This window comes from Podarcis cretensis (assembly GCF_951804945.1).
Source record: "Podarcis cretensis genome assembly, chromosome: 17".
Classification (NCBI taxonomy): domain Eukaryota; kingdom Metazoa; phylum Chordata; class Lepidosauria; order Squamata; family Lacertidae; genus Podarcis; species Podarcis cretensis.
Window position 1 is genome coordinate 3,483,382 of NC_137187.1, and position 19,773 is coordinate 3,503,154.

General features: G+C 48.8%; 2 protein-coding genes and 1 long non-coding RNA gene across 5 annotated transcripts in view; 1 reads left to right on the forward strand and 2 right to left on the reverse strand.

Moving 5' to 3' along the window:
* Positions 1 to 3,579, reverse strand: part of ENO2 (enolase 2) — a 28,449-nt gene extending 24,870 nt beyond the window's left edge. Inside the window, exon 1 of the mRNA XM_079960306.1 lies at positions 3,389 to 3,579. The gene's annotated coding sequence lies outside the window, so the exon portion shown is untranslated. The remainder of the gene's footprint in view (positions 1 to 3,388) is intronic.
* Positions 1 to 19,773, forward strand: part of LOC307206909 — an 89,028-nt gene that overhangs the window by 67,033 nt on the left and 2,222 nt on the right. The window lies entirely within an intron of this gene.
* LRRC23 (leucine rich repeat containing 23) lies at positions 3,724 to 14,043 on the reverse strand. 3 transcript variants are annotated; one of them, XM_079960329.1, is made up of 8 exons: positions 14,002 to 14,043; positions 11,515 to 11,649; positions 9,624 to 9,736; positions 9,188 to 9,441; positions 8,955 to 9,085; positions 7,929 to 8,065; positions 6,726 to 6,993; positions 3,724 to 4,039 (listed from the first exon to the last, which is right to left on the reverse strand). In XM_079960329.1, the coding sequence occupies exons 2-8, from the start codon at positions 11,638 to 11,640 to the stop codon at positions 3,998 to 4,000; spliced, it is 1,071 nt and encodes a 356-aa protein (XP_079816455.1). In that variant the 5' UTR covers positions 11,641 to 11,649; positions 14,002 to 14,043; the 3' UTR covers positions 3,724 to 3,997. The 3 variants fall into 3 exon arrangements, with proteins under 3 accessions (XP_079816455.1, XP_079816456.1, XP_079816457.1); XM_079960330.1 differs by having other exon boundaries at positions 13,998 to 14,042; XM_079960331.1 differs by having other exon boundaries at positions 13,934 to 14,030.

Sequence of the window (19,773 nt, forward strand, 5' to 3'; positions counted from 1 at the left end):
AGTAAGAGCTGTTCGACAGTGGAATTTGCTGCCAAGGAGTGTGGTGGAGTCTCCTTCTTTGGAGGTCTTTAAGCAGAGGCTTGACAACCATATGTCAGGAGTGCTCTGATGGTGTTTCCTGCTTGGCAGGGGGTTGGACTCAATGGCCCTTGTGGTCTCTTCCAACTGTGATTCTATGATTCTACGAAAATAATTATGAAGCCAGGTAATCCAAATTCAGTGCAAAGAAAAAACTGGATTCTGTGACTTGCATAAATTCTGCAGATGGAGCAAACTGCAGAATTTCTTATTTGGCAAAAATACACTATTCTGCAATGTTTATTATTTGGTACATATTGTTCTGGTTTTGCTAATCACTAGAAAGGGCGAGGAGCTAAGGCACTGAAGCCTTGGCCCCTGACAAACAGACATCTTATTTCGCAACAATCTTGGCTCCTGAAATTCACCAAAGCTTTTCCCGCTATACTTTCAAACAGCCCTTCATAAGGGCTAGAAAGTTGCTTTTCTTAAAAGTGGAGGAAGCTGAATTCTGTGCCCATTCCCACATCCTGCCTCTTTCTGCATTCATGGAATAAGTAGGATGCATAACATCACTGATGACAAAAGACACACTCTGTCCCATCCAGGCTTGTGTAATTTTAATAGGAGGATGGGACATTGGATAGTTATTAAGCTACATCCAATGCGTGGACTTCTCCACTATACAGTATAATTCCCCAATGGGTTAGCCACTTAAGGCTGCAATTTTATACACACTTAGCTAGGCTTTTGGCCCCCTGTTTATTAAAAAAATAATGATGATGATGCACATCCTGCAAGCACAAATTAAAACAAAGTAAGATTGGGTGAAGTGAAGGCATTTTCCTGCAGGAGGTATATGTGTGATTGTTTACTTACCACTTTTACACCTCACTCTCCCTGCCAGGGAACTCCGGCAGCAAATATTTGCCACGTGTACAGTGCAACACTATACAGAGAAGGCCAATTCATTTCAATGTGACTTACTCCCAGGTAAGTCCTCCCATGTACTGAGGTTCTTACCCGCTCCATGTCATCTGTTGCGATTGGTGTGCTTAGGTACAGGATTGGTGCTTGAGCAACGGCACAGGCAAACTCAGGGAGGTGCCCAGAATTATTGTGCTTGCTTAATATACCCGCTTGGGCTCTTTCTCGAAGGATCTCATCGATTGCTGTGTAATTCTGAAGCAGACCCCCTTCCAGACTTGCTTAGCATCAGCAGTACCACTGACAGGTGTCTTCATACCATTATCGCATCTGTCATCTTCTCTAGGCTATTGGCCCCAAGGGAAGAGACGAAGTCCTCAGGAGAGCAAGTGGTTTGCCCACTGGTTTGGGCATATTTTTAAATATTTGAGTTGTGTCTACTTGTTAACTTGCAGAGGTGCCACTCTGCATGGCTTATTGCACAAACGCCTTGGGAACATGGAGGAGGTGCAGAGGAATCCTGACACCCTTAACCCCCCCACCCCCCACCAAGCAAGGACTCCTTTCTGGGATCAGTTGACTTGTTTCCTTACTCGCTTCCCGCCTTACTCGTTGTTGCTAAGCTCTTTTGCCAGCAACAGCTACAACCTGGAAAGAAGAATCTTTAGAAGAATGGCAAGGCACGTTGACCTGATACTGTGCCAGGAAGAGACTTATGGACACCTCTCCACCTGCATTGTGTGTGACGCAAAGGGCAGGCTACGAACGGGGGGGGGGGGGGCAAAATGGAGAAGGCCGCAAACACCACAGTAGGTGGGGGGGGGAGAGAGAGGAGAGATGGAGCCTGATACAGCGCCGGAAAGAGAAGAAGGGAAAAGGTGCAAGGCACAGCACTGCTAAGGGTTTAGTCTCCTCTGCACTGGCAAAATTGCAGGTAACCATGGCAGGAAAAGCCTCTGGTGCCTGGGAATTTCAGCCAACAAGGCAGGGATTCTCTGGCACCTACGCAGATCTCTATTCCCCTCCCACCATATTCTGCAGCACCTTCTGGGTCGGTATTTCCCGCCGTCAGCTGCTCCAACAGCTGCTCTGCACTCCGAAACGGCTTGCCCAGTCTGTTCAGATGCCACAGGCACTCTCAGTGGGGTGCAAAGACCCAGGACCATGGAAACGTCCTTGCCCCAGTGTCAAGAGGAACTCCCCCCCCCACCTTGGGCATGTGTTTGTGTGCACAGATGTACTGAGGACTCCCTGGGCATCAATATTTCTGCAGCAGAGCCCAAACTGTCAGCAATCCAGCCCAAATAAATTCCCGGCAGCTCATCCGTGCTTTTGCTGGCTTTGCCTTTTGATTCATTCCGGTTTGGACAGAGATTAGACAAAGCCATTGGCTGTGTGCCTGATCCGCCCCCCCCCCAGTCCTTTTCCAAGGGTCCTTGGGTTCAGAATAGGAAGGACTTTTGCAGGCTGTCCCCCCCTCCACTTTCATTCCTAACCATCCTTCCGTCTCTCTCTCTTTCCTGCCCCCTCTCCTTCCACAACTATTTTCCAATCTAGAAGTGGGGGGGGGGCAGAGAGACAAGAGCACTGTCCTCTAAGGAGGTCAGGGCCAGATAAGCAGGGATAAGAGTTGGGGCAGGAGAGGCAGAACTGGGAACCCAGAGGCAGTCATTGGTACCAAGAATATACAAGCTGCTGTGAGATGGTGCAGTGAGAGCTTTGTTTCCCTGGTTCCCATCGCTTCCCCTTCCGTATTAACTGGAGCCCAGGAATCCACCTTATGATGACTTTTGGCTCTTTGGGCAGCGCTGGTTGGCATGGCTGCAACCTTGCCACGCAACTATAGAATTATTGGGTGATGGTGACGGGGGGGGGGGGGGAGAGAGAATCACAGCTTGATCCTGGTGCTTGCCAGACTCCCTGGCCATCCCAGCAAAGGCAGGCTTAATAGCAGCACCCTCCCCCTCTGATGCCTCCAGCACAAGAACCCACCAAGGGGGGGGGGCACCAGCAGGAGTCAGGGCAAGAAGAATCTCAAAAGCCCATGAGCAGAGGCTGGAGGATTGGAAGAAGCAGAACCAATCCTTGGGATGGTGGTGGGATAGAGAAACCCCTCCAACATTTCTCTGATGAAAAGGAAAGGGGGGGTCAAACAGTGGCGTAGCGTGGGGGGTGCAGGGGGGCCGGCCGCACCGGGCGCAACATCTGGGGGTTAGGGTTAGGGGGTGCAAATCCACGGGTTAGGGGGCGCAAATTACTTGCCTTGCCCCGGGTGCTGACAACCCACGCTACGCCACTGGGGTCAAATCAGAAAGCAGGACAGCTTCTGTAAATCCGGAACTGTCCCTGGAAAATAGGGACACTTGGAGGGTCTAAGATAGTATTTTGAGATGCGGAGGGACAGGGGTTTCGCCTTGCGGGAGGAGACGGGGAAGCCACTTACCTTCCTAAGGCAGAAGCAGGAAGGCTGGCCAAGGCAGCAGCGCACTAAGCAGAGATGGATGGCGAGAGGAAAGATACAGGATGCGAAGGGGAGCAGCTCTGTCCTCTGAGCCAGCGGCAGGAAGAGCAGCAAAAGCAGCAACAGTGGGATGGAGCCGCCCCTGATAGGGCCTGGTCGGGAGCATGTGACCCAGAGCTGGGATGAGTCAGGATTTCAAGGGAGCTTTGCAAACAGCACGTAGAGGATGGAGAGGAGGAGGGGGGGAGGAGGGAGGGGCGGCGGTGCTGCAGGGATGGGATGCCAAAAACAACACACTCAGCCCGGCTCCATCAGAATTCTTTTCCTGCCCTCCTTTTTTTAATCCACAGTCACATGCATCACATCACATCCCATTCAAAGCACAGAGACACTCCTCTGGGTCTCGGCACCTTTCGGCTACTGCGCGCCAGGGAAGCAGCGCTCCTTGGGTCGGCGCTGCGCAGCGCAGGAAGGAAGGCGGCTTTGCAAGGCGAGCTGCCACTGCTGCTCCACTCCGCGAACCAGCTGGCAGCTGAGCTCCGGAAAAGCGGCTCTGGGCAAACGCCCTGCCTGGGGAATGGCACTCTCGTGTCATTCTGGCACATCCTCCTCTTGAGCGAGGTCATCCGTTTCCTGGAAGAAAAAGGGGAGGGGGCGGAGTGGATAGGAAGAAGAGAGGGAAACTGGGTTATTTCCGGATGAGGGTCTTTCAGGTGGCAGGCGGCATACACGACACCCGCGAGACGCACAAGGAGAGGGCTAATCCCACCCGCTTTTTGAGAGCCCAGATACAAAGATCAGAAGAAGGGCATAATCCACAGAGAGGGTCTTCTGTGCCGACTCTGTTGAAATGGATGGGAATGCGCAGCGGCCAGCAATTCTGATGCGGCTCCTGTAAAACTTCCCACTGGATGATTATGCACTACTAGAGCATCAAGTCTAACAACCTTAGCGCAAAATTTCTCCTTTCCCTCCAACTGCCTTCTGCTTTCATCTCTTTTATTAGCGGTCAGCTACTCACAGAATTGTAGAGTTGGAAAGGCCCACTAGGGTATCAAAACCAGCCCCTGCAATGCAGAAATCTTTCGCCCAGTGTGGGACTCAAACCCATATTCCTGGCATTAAGAGTCTTATGCTCTACCAACTGAGCTAGCCTTATGCTTGTCTTTCTGTCTGTCTGTTTTTATAGCATCTAGAACACATTAGAAGCTTTATAACTAATAAATGGTGGTGATCAATTTTATATATATATATATATATATATACTCTTCTGCAGGTATGGATTTATTCATTTTCGGATTAGCCATAGGATCACAGAACTAAAAGCACAGCATGCTGACATTTACAGTTTGCTTCCAGGCAGGAGCTGCAAAGAGTAGGGGCGAAACTAGGCTTTATTTCACCCAGGTCAAAGACACCCCCCCCCCACATGCATTTGCCTACACACACACACACACACATGGGCTGGGAGACTCAATGGCACCCCTCTGGGGGTTTCACCTGGGGTGAAAAACCTGGCTGCCCCCCTCCCCCATAGCTACAGCACAGCACAGGGGTTGCAAATGGACCACTGGCAGGAGTTATTTTTAATTTATTGGATTTTATCCAGAAAGGACAGATCCAGATTAAATTGGGGGAGGGGGGAAATGGGCTGGTATTTCAACACCAATTATGTTGTGCGGATGCTGCAAACACTGGAATGCATGAGGAGCACCAGTCCTGCCATAAAGCACCCATCTGGAAGCATTCCTTAGAAAGAAGGAAACCGGCTGCTTGAATTACTGCTTCAAAGTCTTCCCCACCCATGCCCACCAACAGACACTGTTGCTCCCAGTCTGTGCTGGTTCAGTGTCCTGTTCTGGCAGGCAGCCTGTTATCTTGTCTGTGACAGGCACCATGGTCACATGCTGTGGGATTATTGAAAACAGTGTTTCTTTTTTTAAAAACAAAACAAAACATAACTGCCTTTTAGCTAACATAAAAACCCCACACTCTCCTTCGAACCTGGCTTCCCTAATTATTTTATTTGAATTTTCAAATGGATTGAGATTTCATGACTTTGAATGTGTTACTTGTATTGCACATATTTCTGGGAAACACTCACGCCCCCCCCCAACTGAGATTTTCATATGTCTTTGGGGGGTGCCCCCCAGTTGAGAAATGCGGATGTGAAAAAATTGCTTCATTCATTCTCTCATTCGCTCGGAGTCCTGACACATGAAGAGTTAAGAACAGCTGCCGAACGAGGCTAGCATGCTAGCGGTGGACACCCAGGCCTATGAGAAGCATACTCACAGCATCTTTACTTTCCATGTTATGCTTTCATCCTCCTAATAATGTTCACTTGCCACCTGAAACATCTCAAGATATTTTGCCCAGACGATCAGCCTATGGCACTCTGTTTCCAACAGTAACCAGCCAGATGTCTCTGGGAGCTCAACAACCAGGGCAGAAAGGCTATGACTTGTGGTTTGCGCCAAGCACTTTGAATGGGTGTGGGTGTCAACGGCTGCCCTTTTCTGCACCTTTCCCAGCTCTGAGATATCCATCTGGAGATGCGAGGACCACAACCGTGTGCAGTATTCTAACGGTGGCCACGCCATAGATTTGAAAAATGGCATTAAGACTTCTTGTTTCATTTTCAACCCCTTTCCCCAACAATAACATTGTTGTTGAGCAAGACCTCCAGCTCAGCTTTTAACAGAGCAACTAGCATGCATGTGATTGGATCCCGCCCAGAGAGAGCGACAACGCGGGGAGTGATCTAAGGCTGAAAGTGACCAGATTCCTGATTTCGGGCTTGTCTTGTCTTGTCTTAACTGGGGATCCACACTATTCGTACCACCCCTGCCCCCATGCTCAAATTATGGGGAGAAACAAATACAGTGGTACCTCTGGATACGAACAGGATCCGTTCCGGAGCCCCATTCGCATGCAGAAGCAAACGTAACGAGCGACAGCACGTCTGCGCACATGTCACTTTTCACCTCTTCTGCGCATACACGTGATGTCATTTGGAGCATCTGCACATGCGCAAGCAGCAAAACCCGGAAGTAACACGCTCTGTTACTTCTGGGTTGCTTCAGAGCACAACTTGAACGCGCTCAACCCGAAGCGCATTCAAGCCGAGGTATGACTGTAAATGAAATCCACGCACTCCTTTCCACCCCCTCCCTCCTCCATTGTAGCCAAATTTTATCACTTTAAAAAACGGCAGGGAAAGAGGTTGTGTGACAGAAGGGAGGAGCGCATGGTTCTCTGTGGCTCCAGACAATTTGAGCCTTCGCTGCCCCTCCTGCCGTCCCCCGTTGTGTCTCACTTCCAGCTCCAGCTCCTTCTCTCTCTCCTTCTCTCTCTCCAGTTCCAGCTCTTCTTCCCGGCGCCTCTGCCGTAGCTCCTCGGCATCTGTCCGTTCGTCCTCTTCGAAGAAATCCTTATCGAGGCGCTCAAGGCGTGGAAGCATCACCAGCACTTCCACCCGGTAGTCCCCCTCTTCCGCGCAAGGGTTGTCTAGCAAGACCAGGGCTCGTAACATGGGCAGCACCAGCAGCTTTGACACTTCCTGGAGCTGCACAATCGCATTCCCCCTGCAGGAGAACAAAGAAGTTAGCAGGTGCAGGAACCTCCAGGTCCTCCTGTTGAAAATGTTCCCTCTGTGTGCCAGTTTGGCTCTCTGATGCCAGAGTTTTACCTTAATAGCCAGTGTCATAGTTAAGTACCTTCTATGCACAAGGCAGTCTTCCTGTGCTGTACATAGGTAAAGGGACCCCTGTCTGTTAGGTCCAGTCGCAAACGACTCTGGGGTTGTGGTGCTCATCTCGCTTTATTGGCCGAGGGAGCTGGTGTACAGTTTCTGGGTCATGTGGCCAGCATGACTAAGCCGCTTCTGGTGAACCAGAGCAGCGCACGAAAATGCTATTTACCTTCCCGCCGGAGCGGTACCTATTTATCTACCATATTTTTCGCTCTATAAGACGCACCAGACCACCAGTTTTTGGAGGAGGAAAACAAGAAAAAAAAATTCTGAATCTCGGAAGCCAGAACAGCAAGAGGGATCGCTGCGCAGTGAAAGCAGCAATCCCTCTTGCTGTTCTGGCTTCTGGGATAGCTGTGCAGCCTGCATTCGCTCCATAAGACACACACACATTTCCCCTTACTTTTTGGGAGGGAAAAAGTGAGTCTTATAGAGCAAAAAATACGGTACTTGCACTTGACGTGCTTTCGAACTCCTAGGTGGGCAGGAGCAGGGAATGAGCAATGGGAGCTCACCCTGTCGTGGGGATTTGAACCACTGACCTTGTGACCGGCAAATCCAAGGATCTGTGGTTTAACCCACAGCGCCACCCGCGTCCCTTCAGGGCCACAGGTTAACCACCCCGATTTACAACAAATACTTCAAGGAGCTAAGAACCAGTCTCAAACGTAGATTTGGCTCAGATACCACTCCCTGCCTCCTGTGCCAGTTCCCCTCTTATTTCTAAGAGGCCCTGGTGGAAATTCTGTACTACGGGAAACAACTCACCGTAGGTTGAGATACTGGAGAGACTTCAAGCTTGCTGAGAAGCCATCCAGGGTTTCAATCTGATTGTCGCGCAGATGCAGAGTTGTGAGCTGCCCCAGGTACTCCAGGCCCTCGATTACGGTAATGGCATTCTGGGCCTAGGGGGAAAGATGTTGCAATGTAAGAGAAAGACGACATAGGAAAAGGTAAAGGACTCCTGGACGGTTAAGTCCAGTCAAAGGTGACTATGGAGTTGCGGTGCTCGTCTCGCTTTCAGGCCGAGGGAGCTGGCGTTTGTCCACAGACAGCTTTCCGGGTCATGTGACCAGCATGACTAAACCGCTTCTGGCGCAACGGAACACTGTGATGGAAACCAGAGTGCATGGAAGTGCCGCAATGGTACCTATTCATCTACTTGCACTGGTGTGCTTTTGAGCTGCTAGGTTGGCAGGAGCTGGGACAGAGCAACGGGAGCTCACCCTGTCATGGGGATTCAAACTGCCGACCTTCTGATCGGCAAGCCCAAGAGGTTCAGTGGTTTCCAGGCATAGGAAAACTCAGCTCTCCAGATGTTTTGAGACTACAATTCCCATCATCCCTGACCACTGGTCCTGTTAGCTAGGGATGATGGGAGTTGTAGTCCCAAAACATCTGGAGGGCCGAGTTTGCCTATGCCTAGTTTAGACCACAGCGCCACCCACGTCCTTAGACATAGTATTGATCCAGAGTACATCCATATACCCAGCAAGGGTAAGCGGACCTATAACTAGTAACCTGTCAAAATCCAATAGATTTGAGGGCATATCTGTACTACAAAACTCTGTTGCAGCATGAAACGCAGCATAATCATGCGTGACATTAGCTGCATGCATACAATTAACAGGCCACATGAAGCCTGAGTAGCCCCTGAGAGTTGGTGACACTGAAAACACATGTTTTTGCTCAGGCATTTGGGGTTCGTAGTTAACGAAGCCGTCATCAGCCAGATGGGCGGGGTATAAATAATAAATTATTATTATTAAATTATTATTATTAAAGTTCTCTTACCAGGTACAGAGTTTTGAGCTTGGGCAAGCAGAATCCAGCTGTGGACTTTAGGCCGTTTCCCCGCAATTCGATTGTCTGCAGATTTGACAGCTTTTCTGGGTCCAGTCCTGTTATTGCCTCGATCTCATTACCTGGGTGGCAGAAGAATTGGACTGTGATGAAAGGGACTCATTCCCCCAGGGGATTACAGAGTATGAGTTTTGTCGTCTAGGGCTAGAGCATTGCACACCTACTTTTCAGGTTGAGACTGACCAGCCGTGGGTGCCCAATGCCATTGCTGTCTTTGATGTGATTGCTGGCAAAGCTGGCATGCTGCAGGTAGATCAGCTCATCCAGGCTGGCACTAGTTAGCCGATTGCCATCCACCTTCAGCCACAGCAGATGCGTGAGTCCTGACAGTGGGGACAGGTCTTTGAGCAGGTTTTCGGACAGGTCTACATAACGTAAGTGGATGAAGCTTTGGATGAGGTTGATGTCTGTCAGTTCCCTACCGCAGGATGAAGGCAGAAAGCAATGTTATTTACCAGTGCTAGCTTTCCAGGGCGCTTGCCCCAAACTGCTCAATTTTTCCAGGAAGCCTGGACAAGGAAATTATCCTGTTTCTGGGCAGCTGCACCCATTGGAAGGGAGGAGAAATGGGGGGCAGGTTAGTCATGTCTGTGCACTCACTTTTCTTTGGCCTCTAATTTCACAAATGCATGAGCCAAGCCATTGCCGGTTTTACATAACATCGAAAGGCCTTCCTTCATGTGATCCTCGGTGAGAGGGTTTGAGACTTGGTGCTGGGGGGGGGGGGAGCACAGCAAGAAGAAAAAAGACATCGGATAAAATTAAAGTTGTCAAGCGGCAAAGATTTCTGCCGAATCTTTAAATTTGCCTCTGAATCAGGAGATCAGGCAATGGCGACTTATCCCTCAGCCCCACTAATTTTACACACACTGCGCCTTCTCATCTGTGTTACACCTGGAACACACTACAGAAGGCAGGTTAGGGGCCACACCAAAAGACTGGAATGGGGTCAGAGGTGATTAAAGACATTGCTGCTCCCCCCAGTTTAGTGGCAAAACTACCATATTTTCGCTCTATAAGACGCACCAGACTGCAAGATCCACCTAGTTTTTGGAGGAGGAAAACAAGAAAAACACATTCTGAATCTCAGAAGCCAGAACAGCAAGAGGGATCGCTGCGCAGTGAAAGCAGCAATCCCTCTTGCTGTTCTGGCTTCTGGGATAGCTGTGCAGCCTGCATTCACTCCATAAGACGTACACACATTTCCCCTTACTTTTTAGGAGGGAAAAAGTGAGTCTTATAGAGCAAAAAATACGGCAAATGGCAGCTGCAATCTGAGTTGCAGTCTGGCAGCCTTAGATAAAATCAGGGTCCATGATCCTTTACAGAGATGACCATGGGGCACCCAGAAAGTATGAAACAATGCAGTTACGTTACGTAAGAACATGAACCATTCCTGAAATATAATAACCAACGAGCCTCTTGCATATGTACTTTAAGTATGTATACAAACTCAATGAGAGGTGTGTGCTTGCTTTTGGTGAATAATCTCATTTATACAAGGCCTAATTTGAGGCAAACAGACTCCCATCTCCTCATCAGCATTTGCTCTTGCTCTCATTTTGAAAAGATATCTATTCACATTCTGCAAATAAAAAAAATACTATTTTGATGCTATACTATGCTACACTACACTGAAATGCTTCTTTGATTGTCCTTGAATCTTCCGGCCAAGCAGTGGCGTAGCGTGGGGGGTGCAGGGGGGGCCAGCCGCACCGGGCGCAACATTGGGGGAGGCTCACACTTGCAACTCTCTGCCCCTACCTGGCTCATTCACTCTCTCTCACTGCAGTGCTGGCTGTGTGAATCCGATCCGAGCTGCCGGGTCGCCACCCACTGTGGAGGGGGAGGGTGCCAGGCGTGCGTTGCGTTGCGGAGCGGAGAGAGAGCGAGGGAGGGACTATCTGGGGGAGGGACAGTGCAGTGGCCGCCCAGCGCAGCGCTGAGCGCGGGAGAGAACCACATCCGACCAGCCCAGGCAGCAGCAAGAAGAAGCTGGCAGCGACGGCAGGTTAGGGGTTAGGGGCGCAAATTACTTGCCTTGCCCCGGGTTACGGGGCGCAAATTACTTGCCTTGCCCCGGGTGCTGACAACCCATGCTACGCCGCTGCGGCCAAGGCAGCAGACAAGAAACAGACCCATCTTGAGTATTTGCCTTTCTCCGCCATGGAAGTCAACAGGGAAGAAATTTCTTCTGCCCAGTCTAGGGCCGGTGGAATGCTGTGCCATGGATGGGGGTAAATGTGTTGCTCTTGTCTGCCGCTCAGATATCACCCAGGACTCCATCCTGTTCTGCTGGCGATACTTTATTTTAACACCCATGGACCAAGCAAGGCTTCCGCCAAATCTTATCACGCCTCAGACATCAGAACTCAAGTACAGGAATTCACCATTCGTCTCTTCCACTGACATGAAACAGCCTAACTTTGGCTGAATTGTGTCCTGCATTTCTGAACATAAAAACAAAACAAAAAAGCCACCAATCTGTTACCTCTTCCTCCTCCTCCTCTGGCGCTTCCTTCTCCTCCTCCCCTTCCACCTCGTCTCCACCTTTCTCTTCAGCATCATCCTTCTGATCTTCGACTTCATCTTCATCATCCGGCTCCTCATCTGACATTTTCAAGGGCTGGTACAACGAAACAGACTAAATGTGGTTTTTCAGCCACTGGCTAGAGAGAGAGAGTCCCCTCATTGCCATGGAACATGAGCCTAGCCTGTGGGCTACCGGTGGAAGAAATACCCATTCATCTCAACCCAGATCCATGCATCCCACCAGCATCTCATCCCATCCTTGGTAGTGGTAGGAAGCACATTTTAGGAAAAGCAGGGGTTGTCAATGTTTGGAGACCTGTGGTCCCATTTGCAAACCACTTGTGGGCACCACACACAAACACCACAGCCAAGCACACACCGCGACCAGTCCTATCAGCTATGGCAGAAAGCGTGATTCAAGTCTAATTTCAGCAGCATAGGTGAGGCCTAAGCAGGCACATGTTTGTCCATGAGTTTGTTGCCAGCATCCATCTGTCTTGAGAGACAGCGGAATGAGCCTCTGGGGTCAAACTAAAGTGACCTCCTTGGGGCACAAGCCTGAGCAGTGGGGATGGAGGTCCTGGGCTGCGCAGACTTCAAGACCCCCTTCTCGACCTCGCTGATGGGGTCCAAAAGGAAGCAGAGCAATACATCTGGCACCAGCTTGGCTCCAGGAGTTGCCGGAAGGAGGCATACAAGGTGCCGTCCAACTGTCTTAGGGACTCCATATTTGTGTAGGGTTTACTCCTTAGCCTTTCCCCCTTTTCTCCTGAAGATGTACCACAAGGCAATGGAGTTGTAGGGCCAGAGTTTCCCTTCTCCTAGATGGGCTACCATCCCTGGTGGATGAGCCCTGTCTGCCCCTCACTTTCCTCTACAGTACATACAGAAACCACCTTCTTGACCTTTGAACCCATTCTTGGTCTCATCCACTCAGTTCACCGGATCATGTCATCACATGCAGGGAAGGTCCCCAACTCGCTGAGGGTTTGAGACCCAGCGGCTACCCTCACCTGGTTTAGCTGACCCGTCAAAGCCGTTCCCGGGGTGTGACCAATGTCACATGCTGACAGTGTCTAGCAGCCACAGGTGAGAGCTGACTGCAGGGTGGGGAGCAAAGGTGGCCAAACGACCCCAGAAGGAGTGCATCATGTCCCCCAGCAGAGGTACTAAAGGTAAAGGTAAAGGGACCCCTGACCAAGGGAGCCGGCATACAGCTTCCGGGTCATGTGGCCAGCAGGACTAAGCCGCTTCTGGTGAACCAGAACAGTGTATGGAAATGCCGTTTACCTTCCCGCTGGAGTGGTACCTATTTATCTACTTGACTTTGAAGTGCTTTCAAACTGCTAGGTTGGCAGGAGCAGGGACCGAGCAACGGGAGCTCACCCTGTCGTGGGGATTCGAACCGCCGACCTTCTGATTGGCAAGTCCTAGGCTCTGTGGTTTAACCAACAGTGCCACCCGCGTCCCAGCAGAGGTACTACCCCATCCCTAATGCCCCATACACCCCTGGGTACCACACAGGTAACCCCTTGCTGCATTTCAATTGGTCCTTGATTTAGGTTCTGGCCACCTGAGGTCTTTTTCTTTTTCTACCCTTGCTGTCTAGCTAATGCCATCTGGCCTGGATCCCCTAAATGGCCTGGCCACAATGACAAGACATCTAAAAAATGTATCTATCAGAGTAAGGTTGCCCAACAATTTTGGGAAAAACTAAAAAAAAAAAATGTGGCAAATCTATATATCAGAGGGCAACAAGGATTGCGAAAATGATGGAACTCGTATCCCCCCTCTCCCCTGGTTCTGGAGCCAGGAGCAAAAGTCTAAAATGCAGGGCAAAAAGCAGGAACGACCAAGTGCAACGATGTGATCCTGCCATGTTTTAAACAGCGCTAAGGCAAAGGGTTGGTGGGCTGAGGAGCTCAGCCACCTGCTCACCCTTTTTTTTATTTATGAAATAATTTTTATTAAATTTTCCATTTTAACAATCCAATCAAATCACATTAAGTACTCCAAATTATACAAATACATATCATATAGTCCAAATATTCTGCCAAATTATAAATTTTTGTTGGGGCTTCCCATGCTTCAAGTTCAGTGGGGCTCTAATCATCTTATGTTTCTTGAGTTTCCAATAGTTCCTTCTTTAAATCTCCTTGTTGTTATCCTTCCGCCACCTGCTCACCCTTAAAAGGGGGAGAAATTTCACAGATGTGACTTGTCGCAGTGCTGAGAGAAGCGGCGCCTGCTCAACCTCTCCCCCTCGCTATTGCCCTCCTGAGCAAACGACGACCCTCGGAGCCTGCGATCCCCAAACCAGCCAAGCCACAGACCCAAGGGAACTCTCCCCATCCATGCAAAGACCCTTCCCTGCTAACCCGCCTTCTCCCTTTGGGCGGGGAGGATCCAGGATGGGGAAGAAAGAAGAGCAAGGACAGCTACCCACGCTCAAGCTCCGAGCTGCTGCTGCTGCTGCTGCTGCTGCTGCTGCTGGAGTTTTGGCCGAGGCGAGGCGGCGGCGGCGGCGGCGGCAGGCGAGGTGTTTCCGTTGCTACGGGCCCGGACGGACGCCGTTGCCAGAAGCCTCCGCTCCCCGGGCAACCGCGACCTGTTTGACGCGTGGTTGTTGTCGCCCAGTGCGGATGGATCGGGGCTGGAACGAGGCAGGCGCGGGCGCTGATTGGCTGAGGGAGCGGCATGATTTGCATGAAGATGCGCGGGGGAGGGAGGGGGAACCTCACCTCTTCTTCTTGTTGTTTAGTCGTTTAGTCATGTCCGACTCTTGGTGACCCCCTGGACCTCCATCAGACAGCATTGCCTCTTAAAAAACAGTTTGGGCATTTCCCCCTTTGGCTGGTAGAGTTAGAATATTGAGGGTGCCCCTTCCTTCCTTTTGCAGTTTCCCCCCTCACCAATTACATTCAGAAGTTTTAAATTCTTTCCCCTCATCTGTTTTTTTTTTTTAATAATTTTTTTATTAATTTTCCAATTTTTAACAAACACAACAAAAACAACATAAAAACAAACACAAAAAATCATAATTTCTTAACCTTATTTCCATAAGCCTCTTTTCTCGGACTTCCCCATACCTTCCCCTTTTTGCGTCCTTTTTTTTTTTACCATTGTTCAACAACCCTTTTAGCCAATTAAATATAAATTCATTCTCCTTTTCAATTTCACCCTAAACTAAACAAAATTTACCGCTGTAATTCTACATCTTCCTCTCCCTTAGCATTTTAGCACTCCTCAATTTTATAGTAGCTCTTAAGATATATTTTAAACTTCTTCCAGTCTTCTTCCACAGTCTCTTTCTCTTGGTCGCGGATTCTGCCGGTCATTTCTGCCAGTCCCATAAAGTCGATCACTTTCGCCTGCCATTCCTCCAGCGTGGGTAGCTCTTGTGTCTTCCAATACTTTGCTAGAAGAATCCTTGCTGCCGTAGTAGCGTACAAAAAGAAATTTTTATCCTTCCTCGGCACCAGCTGGCCGACCATACCCAAGAGAAATGCCTCTGGTTTCTTATGAAAGGTGCATTTAAGTACTTTCTTAATCTCATTATAAATCATTTCCCAGAAGGCCTTAATCTTTGGGCAGGTCCACCAAAGGTGGAAGAAGGTACCTTCAGTCTCTTTACATTTCCAACATTTGTTACCTCATCTGGGTGATTTCACCAAGCTGCTCCACCTGCAAAGCTGAGAGGTTAACCGAGAGCAGAGGCAAGCTCTTCTGCCACCAAATGGGGGAGTCCTCTTTTCTGATCTCAGGGTGTCCTCCTCTGTCTCCTCTTGCTAATATGGACTTTCGTTCTGCGCCACATTCCCTTTCACGGGCACAGAAGATGGAAATCACTCCATGTTTCTAACTATCCCATTGGGATACTGTGGCCAAAAGACTGAGGACTCAGCTGTACAGCTGCAAATATAATGTTTTGTGTTTTAAGTGCATTCTACAAATGTGACACTACATGGTGATGAGAAATTCAATATATTTTTCAAAAGGTTTTTTCAAAAAGTATTTTCACAGCGGTTTTTTTTGTATGTGTCCAAATTCCACCTGTACTGATACATTGGAAAGAGAAGTGTGCAACTCCATTTAATCAACGGATTGAAGATATGACTACATTTGCAATTGATGAACAGATTACTTATAGACGTAGATTTTGCATGGACAAGTGTAATGATATCTAGAATACATTTATACAAAATATAGTATACATTATTTATACATTAGATAAGTATATATGGAATTGGAATTACTAACTTTTATAATAGGACGTGGATGGTGCTGTGGTCTAAACCACTTAGCCTAGGACTTGCTGATCGGAAGGTCGGCGGTTCGAATCCCTGCAACGGGGTGAGCTCCTGTTGCTCGGTCCCTGCTCCTGCCAACCTAGCAGTTCGAAAGCACGTCGAAGTGCAAGTAGATAAATAGGTACTGTCCGGTGGAAAGGTAAACAGCCAGAAGCAGCTTAGTCATGCTGGCCACATGACCCAGAAGCTGTCTGCGGACAAACACCATCTCCCTCGGCCTATAGAGCAAGATGAGCGCCGCAACCCCAGAGTCATCCGCGACTGGACTAAACGGTCAGGGGTACCTTTACCTTTTATAATGATATAGTATACCTTTTCTCTTTTCCTTTTGTTCAGTTAAACTGTTCTTTAAAAATAACAATTGTTGTTGTTGTTTAGTCGTTTAGTCGTGTCCGACTCTTCATGACCCCCTGGACCAGAGCACGCCAGGCACTCCTGTCTTCCACTGCCTCCCGCAGTTTGGACAAACTTATGCTGGTAGTTTCGATAACAGTATCCAACCATCTCATGCTCTGTCGTCCCTTCTCCTTGTGCCCTCCATCTTCCCCAACATCAGGGTCTTTTCCAGGGAGTCTTCTCTTCTCATGAGGTGGCCAAAGTCTTGGAGCCTCAGCTTCATGATCTGTCCTTCCAGTGAGCACTCAGGGCTGATTTCCTTCAGTATGGAGAGGTTTGATCTTCTTGCAGTCCATGGGACTCTCAAGAGTCTCCTCCAGCACCAGAATTCAAAAGCATCCATTCTTCGGCGATCAGCCTTCTTGATGGTCCAGCTCTTACTTCCATACATCACTACTGGGAAGACCATAGCTTGAACTCTACGGACCTTTGATGGCAAGGTGATGTCTCTGCTTTTTAAGATGCTGTCTAGGTTTGTCATTGCTTTTCTCCCAAGAAGCAGGCGTCTTTTAATTTCATGGCTGCTGTACAATACCATAAATAAATATCCCATTGGGAAATGCTCAACTCAGACTCTCGTCCTCTGTGAACTCTGTCCTAGCTTCAGCTGAGTGTGTGCGCTGGCTGCCAGCATGGTGCTAGCTGGACTTAAGTCCAAGGCCTTATGTCCCTTATCTGCGTAGCAATGCAATCTGTCAATCTGTGGCTGTCAATATGTTTTATTTTATTTTATTAAAGCATAGCTTTAGCTTTCTGGGAGGAATTCAACGTTGCGTCATTCTGACCATGCTGGTCAATGCAAGCACTTATGCTTGCCAGATAGAAGACGTCCCTTCTCCTCCCCTTCTGTGCTGTTCTTTTGACCCTCCCTCCAAGAGCTAATATGGGGGGTTGCACAGGGGGGAGGAGAGGGGAGAAAGCCGGCAGGACTTGTTGCACTGGGTGTCCCACTGGCACAACTGTTTAGTTGAATCCAGGGCTCTCTATATCAAGGGCAGGATTGATTGAATTAAACTGTTCCCCATTTTACTACATTACTAGTGGCTGGCTGAAGAGAGATACATTGGCTCTGCTGGCTTGGAAAGCAGTGACCCCCAACAACATTGCTAAGTAGGTTTTCACTGTGCTACCACTGGAAAGCTTCTGAATTATTTGAACTAGATCTTGTCTTATATTTGTGATTTAATGGTGCAGATAGAGGAACAGGTTGAATGCATCCAGCCATTATTATTTTGGATGAAAATTCATGCTATGAGAGCAATGCACTAATAATTTATCTGTAATGTTCCTGAGATTTACATGCCTGCAGTTTATTATCTTGGTGCAAGCAGAGTTGTGCTTTTGTCATCCCAAAGTTGATCCCGTTTTCATGAATTACTTGCAATAATTTGCAACAGTGTATACATGCATGTTTTATAATTTATTTAAGCATTTGAAATAATGAGATGTGAATAACTCTTTGCATTGTTTTCTTTTGTGTTCAGGGTTAACTTTGTTTTAAATGTTTTGATTTACTCTTGTCTGCTACTATCCATTTCATTCTTTCTTTGTTAGATGACTTGATTTTCTTTCAGGATGAATAATTCTAATTCACTACGTTGAAATAATGACAGGTGGCAAAGAAAGTGCTGGTGAAATTGACATAGATTATTTTACGCCCCTAGAATTGACCGGAGGAGACTGCTGACAGTCCCATGGACTGCAAGAAGATCAAACCTCTCCATTCTGAAGGAAATCATCCCTGAGTGCTCACTGGAAGGACAGATCCTGAAGCTGAGGCTCCAAGACTTTGGCCACCTCATGAGAAGAGAAGACTTCCTGGAAAAGACCCTGATGTTGGGAAAGATGGAGGGCACAAGGAGAAGGGGACAACGGAGGACGAGATGGTGGGACAGTGTTCTTGAAGCTACCAGCATGAGTTAGACCAAACTGCGGGAGGCAGTGGAAGACAGGAGTGCCTGGTGTGCTCTGGTTCAGGGGGTCACGAAGAGGCGGACGCGACTAAATGACTAAAAAACAACAACAGAATCAACCACATGAGGGAGCTCTAAGACAGGCTATCAACAATTTTTGGGTGGCCAAAATGACAAAGCACTTCCTCCCCCACCAAATTTTGCTCTGCATTCTCTGTTGCTTTAACAGATCCAGCAGCAACGGCATTATATTATTTGCCTTTTTATATAAAGCAAAATAGCAAACAAACTGCTGGTCTGGGAGGCATGGTTTACGGGTTAACTTTGCACTGCGGGGAGAATCACACCCTGACTATGTTCAGAGCGACTTGGGTTACCACTTCTGTGGTCATGTCCACAGAATGGAAGAGGACAGGATCCCCAAAGATGTGCTTTACAGGGAGCTGGCTTCAAGCACCAGGCACGATTGCAGACCAACTATGCGCTACAAAGATGTCTGCAAATGTGACATGAAGGCTGGCAACCTGGGAATCTCTTTCAGATGCCTGCAGACAGGCAGCCAAGTTGTGCATCCATAGCAGTGACCACAGGAGGAATGACTGCTGGGACGAGCACAGAGAGAAGGAACGCCATGGTGCATCTGCAGACCTTTCTCTGCCCCACCTGCAACAAAACATGTCTCTCCCATATCGGTCTCCACAGCTACAGCAGGTGCCATCACTCTCTGCTGGACTTGACTGTATCCCCAATGGCACTTGTCCATTGTCTCTCGAGACAGATGCCAGCAGGTTTTCCTTTGCCAGGGGAGGGTGAGCTATGGAGATAGAGAGAGGACTCTGGCAGACAGGACAGAGCCTCGTGGGTCTCCGTAAGGCTGCTTTCTTCAATCTGGCCCTTTCCAAAGGTTGCTGGACTCCAGCTCCCATCAGCCTCAGCCAATGGTCTGAGATGATGGGAGTTGTAGTCCAAAATTATCTGGTGACCACCAGCTTAGGAAATTCTGCTGAAGAGGTGCACACTCAATAGCAAAAAGCACAATAACCCTAAAGTGCACCAGTTTGTCAGGTTCCAGGACCAGTTGCCTACCTTAATCTAGTTTTACAGTGGGCTGCTGAAATGATGGAGCCAATTGCAACCTTATGAATGAGAAAAGGGTATAGCAGGAAACCCTTTCCCAAGGTAGTCTGCTCAGCAATCACGCTAGGAAACTTAAGTGAAAGGAGAAGGATCAAGCCAGGCAACCCGCATCTTGAAAGGTTTTTTGTTTCTGAAAATACCAAGCATACAATTTAAGACTGCAAGCTCCTCAGGGGCAAAGGTATGCTTTTTTTGCTTATGAAATTCTGCATCGATATCTGTTGGCATCCATCTGCCTCAAGTGACAATGGAGTGCGCCTCTGGGGGTGAGGTCAAACTGCCGAGGAATCACAGCGCCTGCTGTGGCAGCAGAGACTGGCAACTCCTAACAGCTGCCTCCTATGTTGTTTTTGCTACTTTAGCAGCACTGAAGTGACCTCCCTGGGACACAAGCCTGGGCAGTGTGTCTGGAGGTGCTGGGCTGCCCAGACTTCAAGACCCCCCTCTCAGCCTCACTGATGG

Coding starts and splice junctions, on each gene's coding strand:
- LRRC23 (XM_079960329.1), bottom strand. CDS start 11,640: ATGTCAGATGAGGAGCCGGATGATGAAGATGAAGTCGAAGATCAGAAG. Junction 9,086..9,187: donor GGTCAGTCTCAACCTGAAAA/GTAGGTGTGCAA, acceptor TCTGCCACCCAG/GTAATGAGATCGAGGCAATA. Junction 4,040..6,725: donor AGAAGGAGCTGGAGCTGGAA/GTGAGACACAAC, acceptor TTTTTCTTCCAG/GAAACGGATGACCTCGCTCA.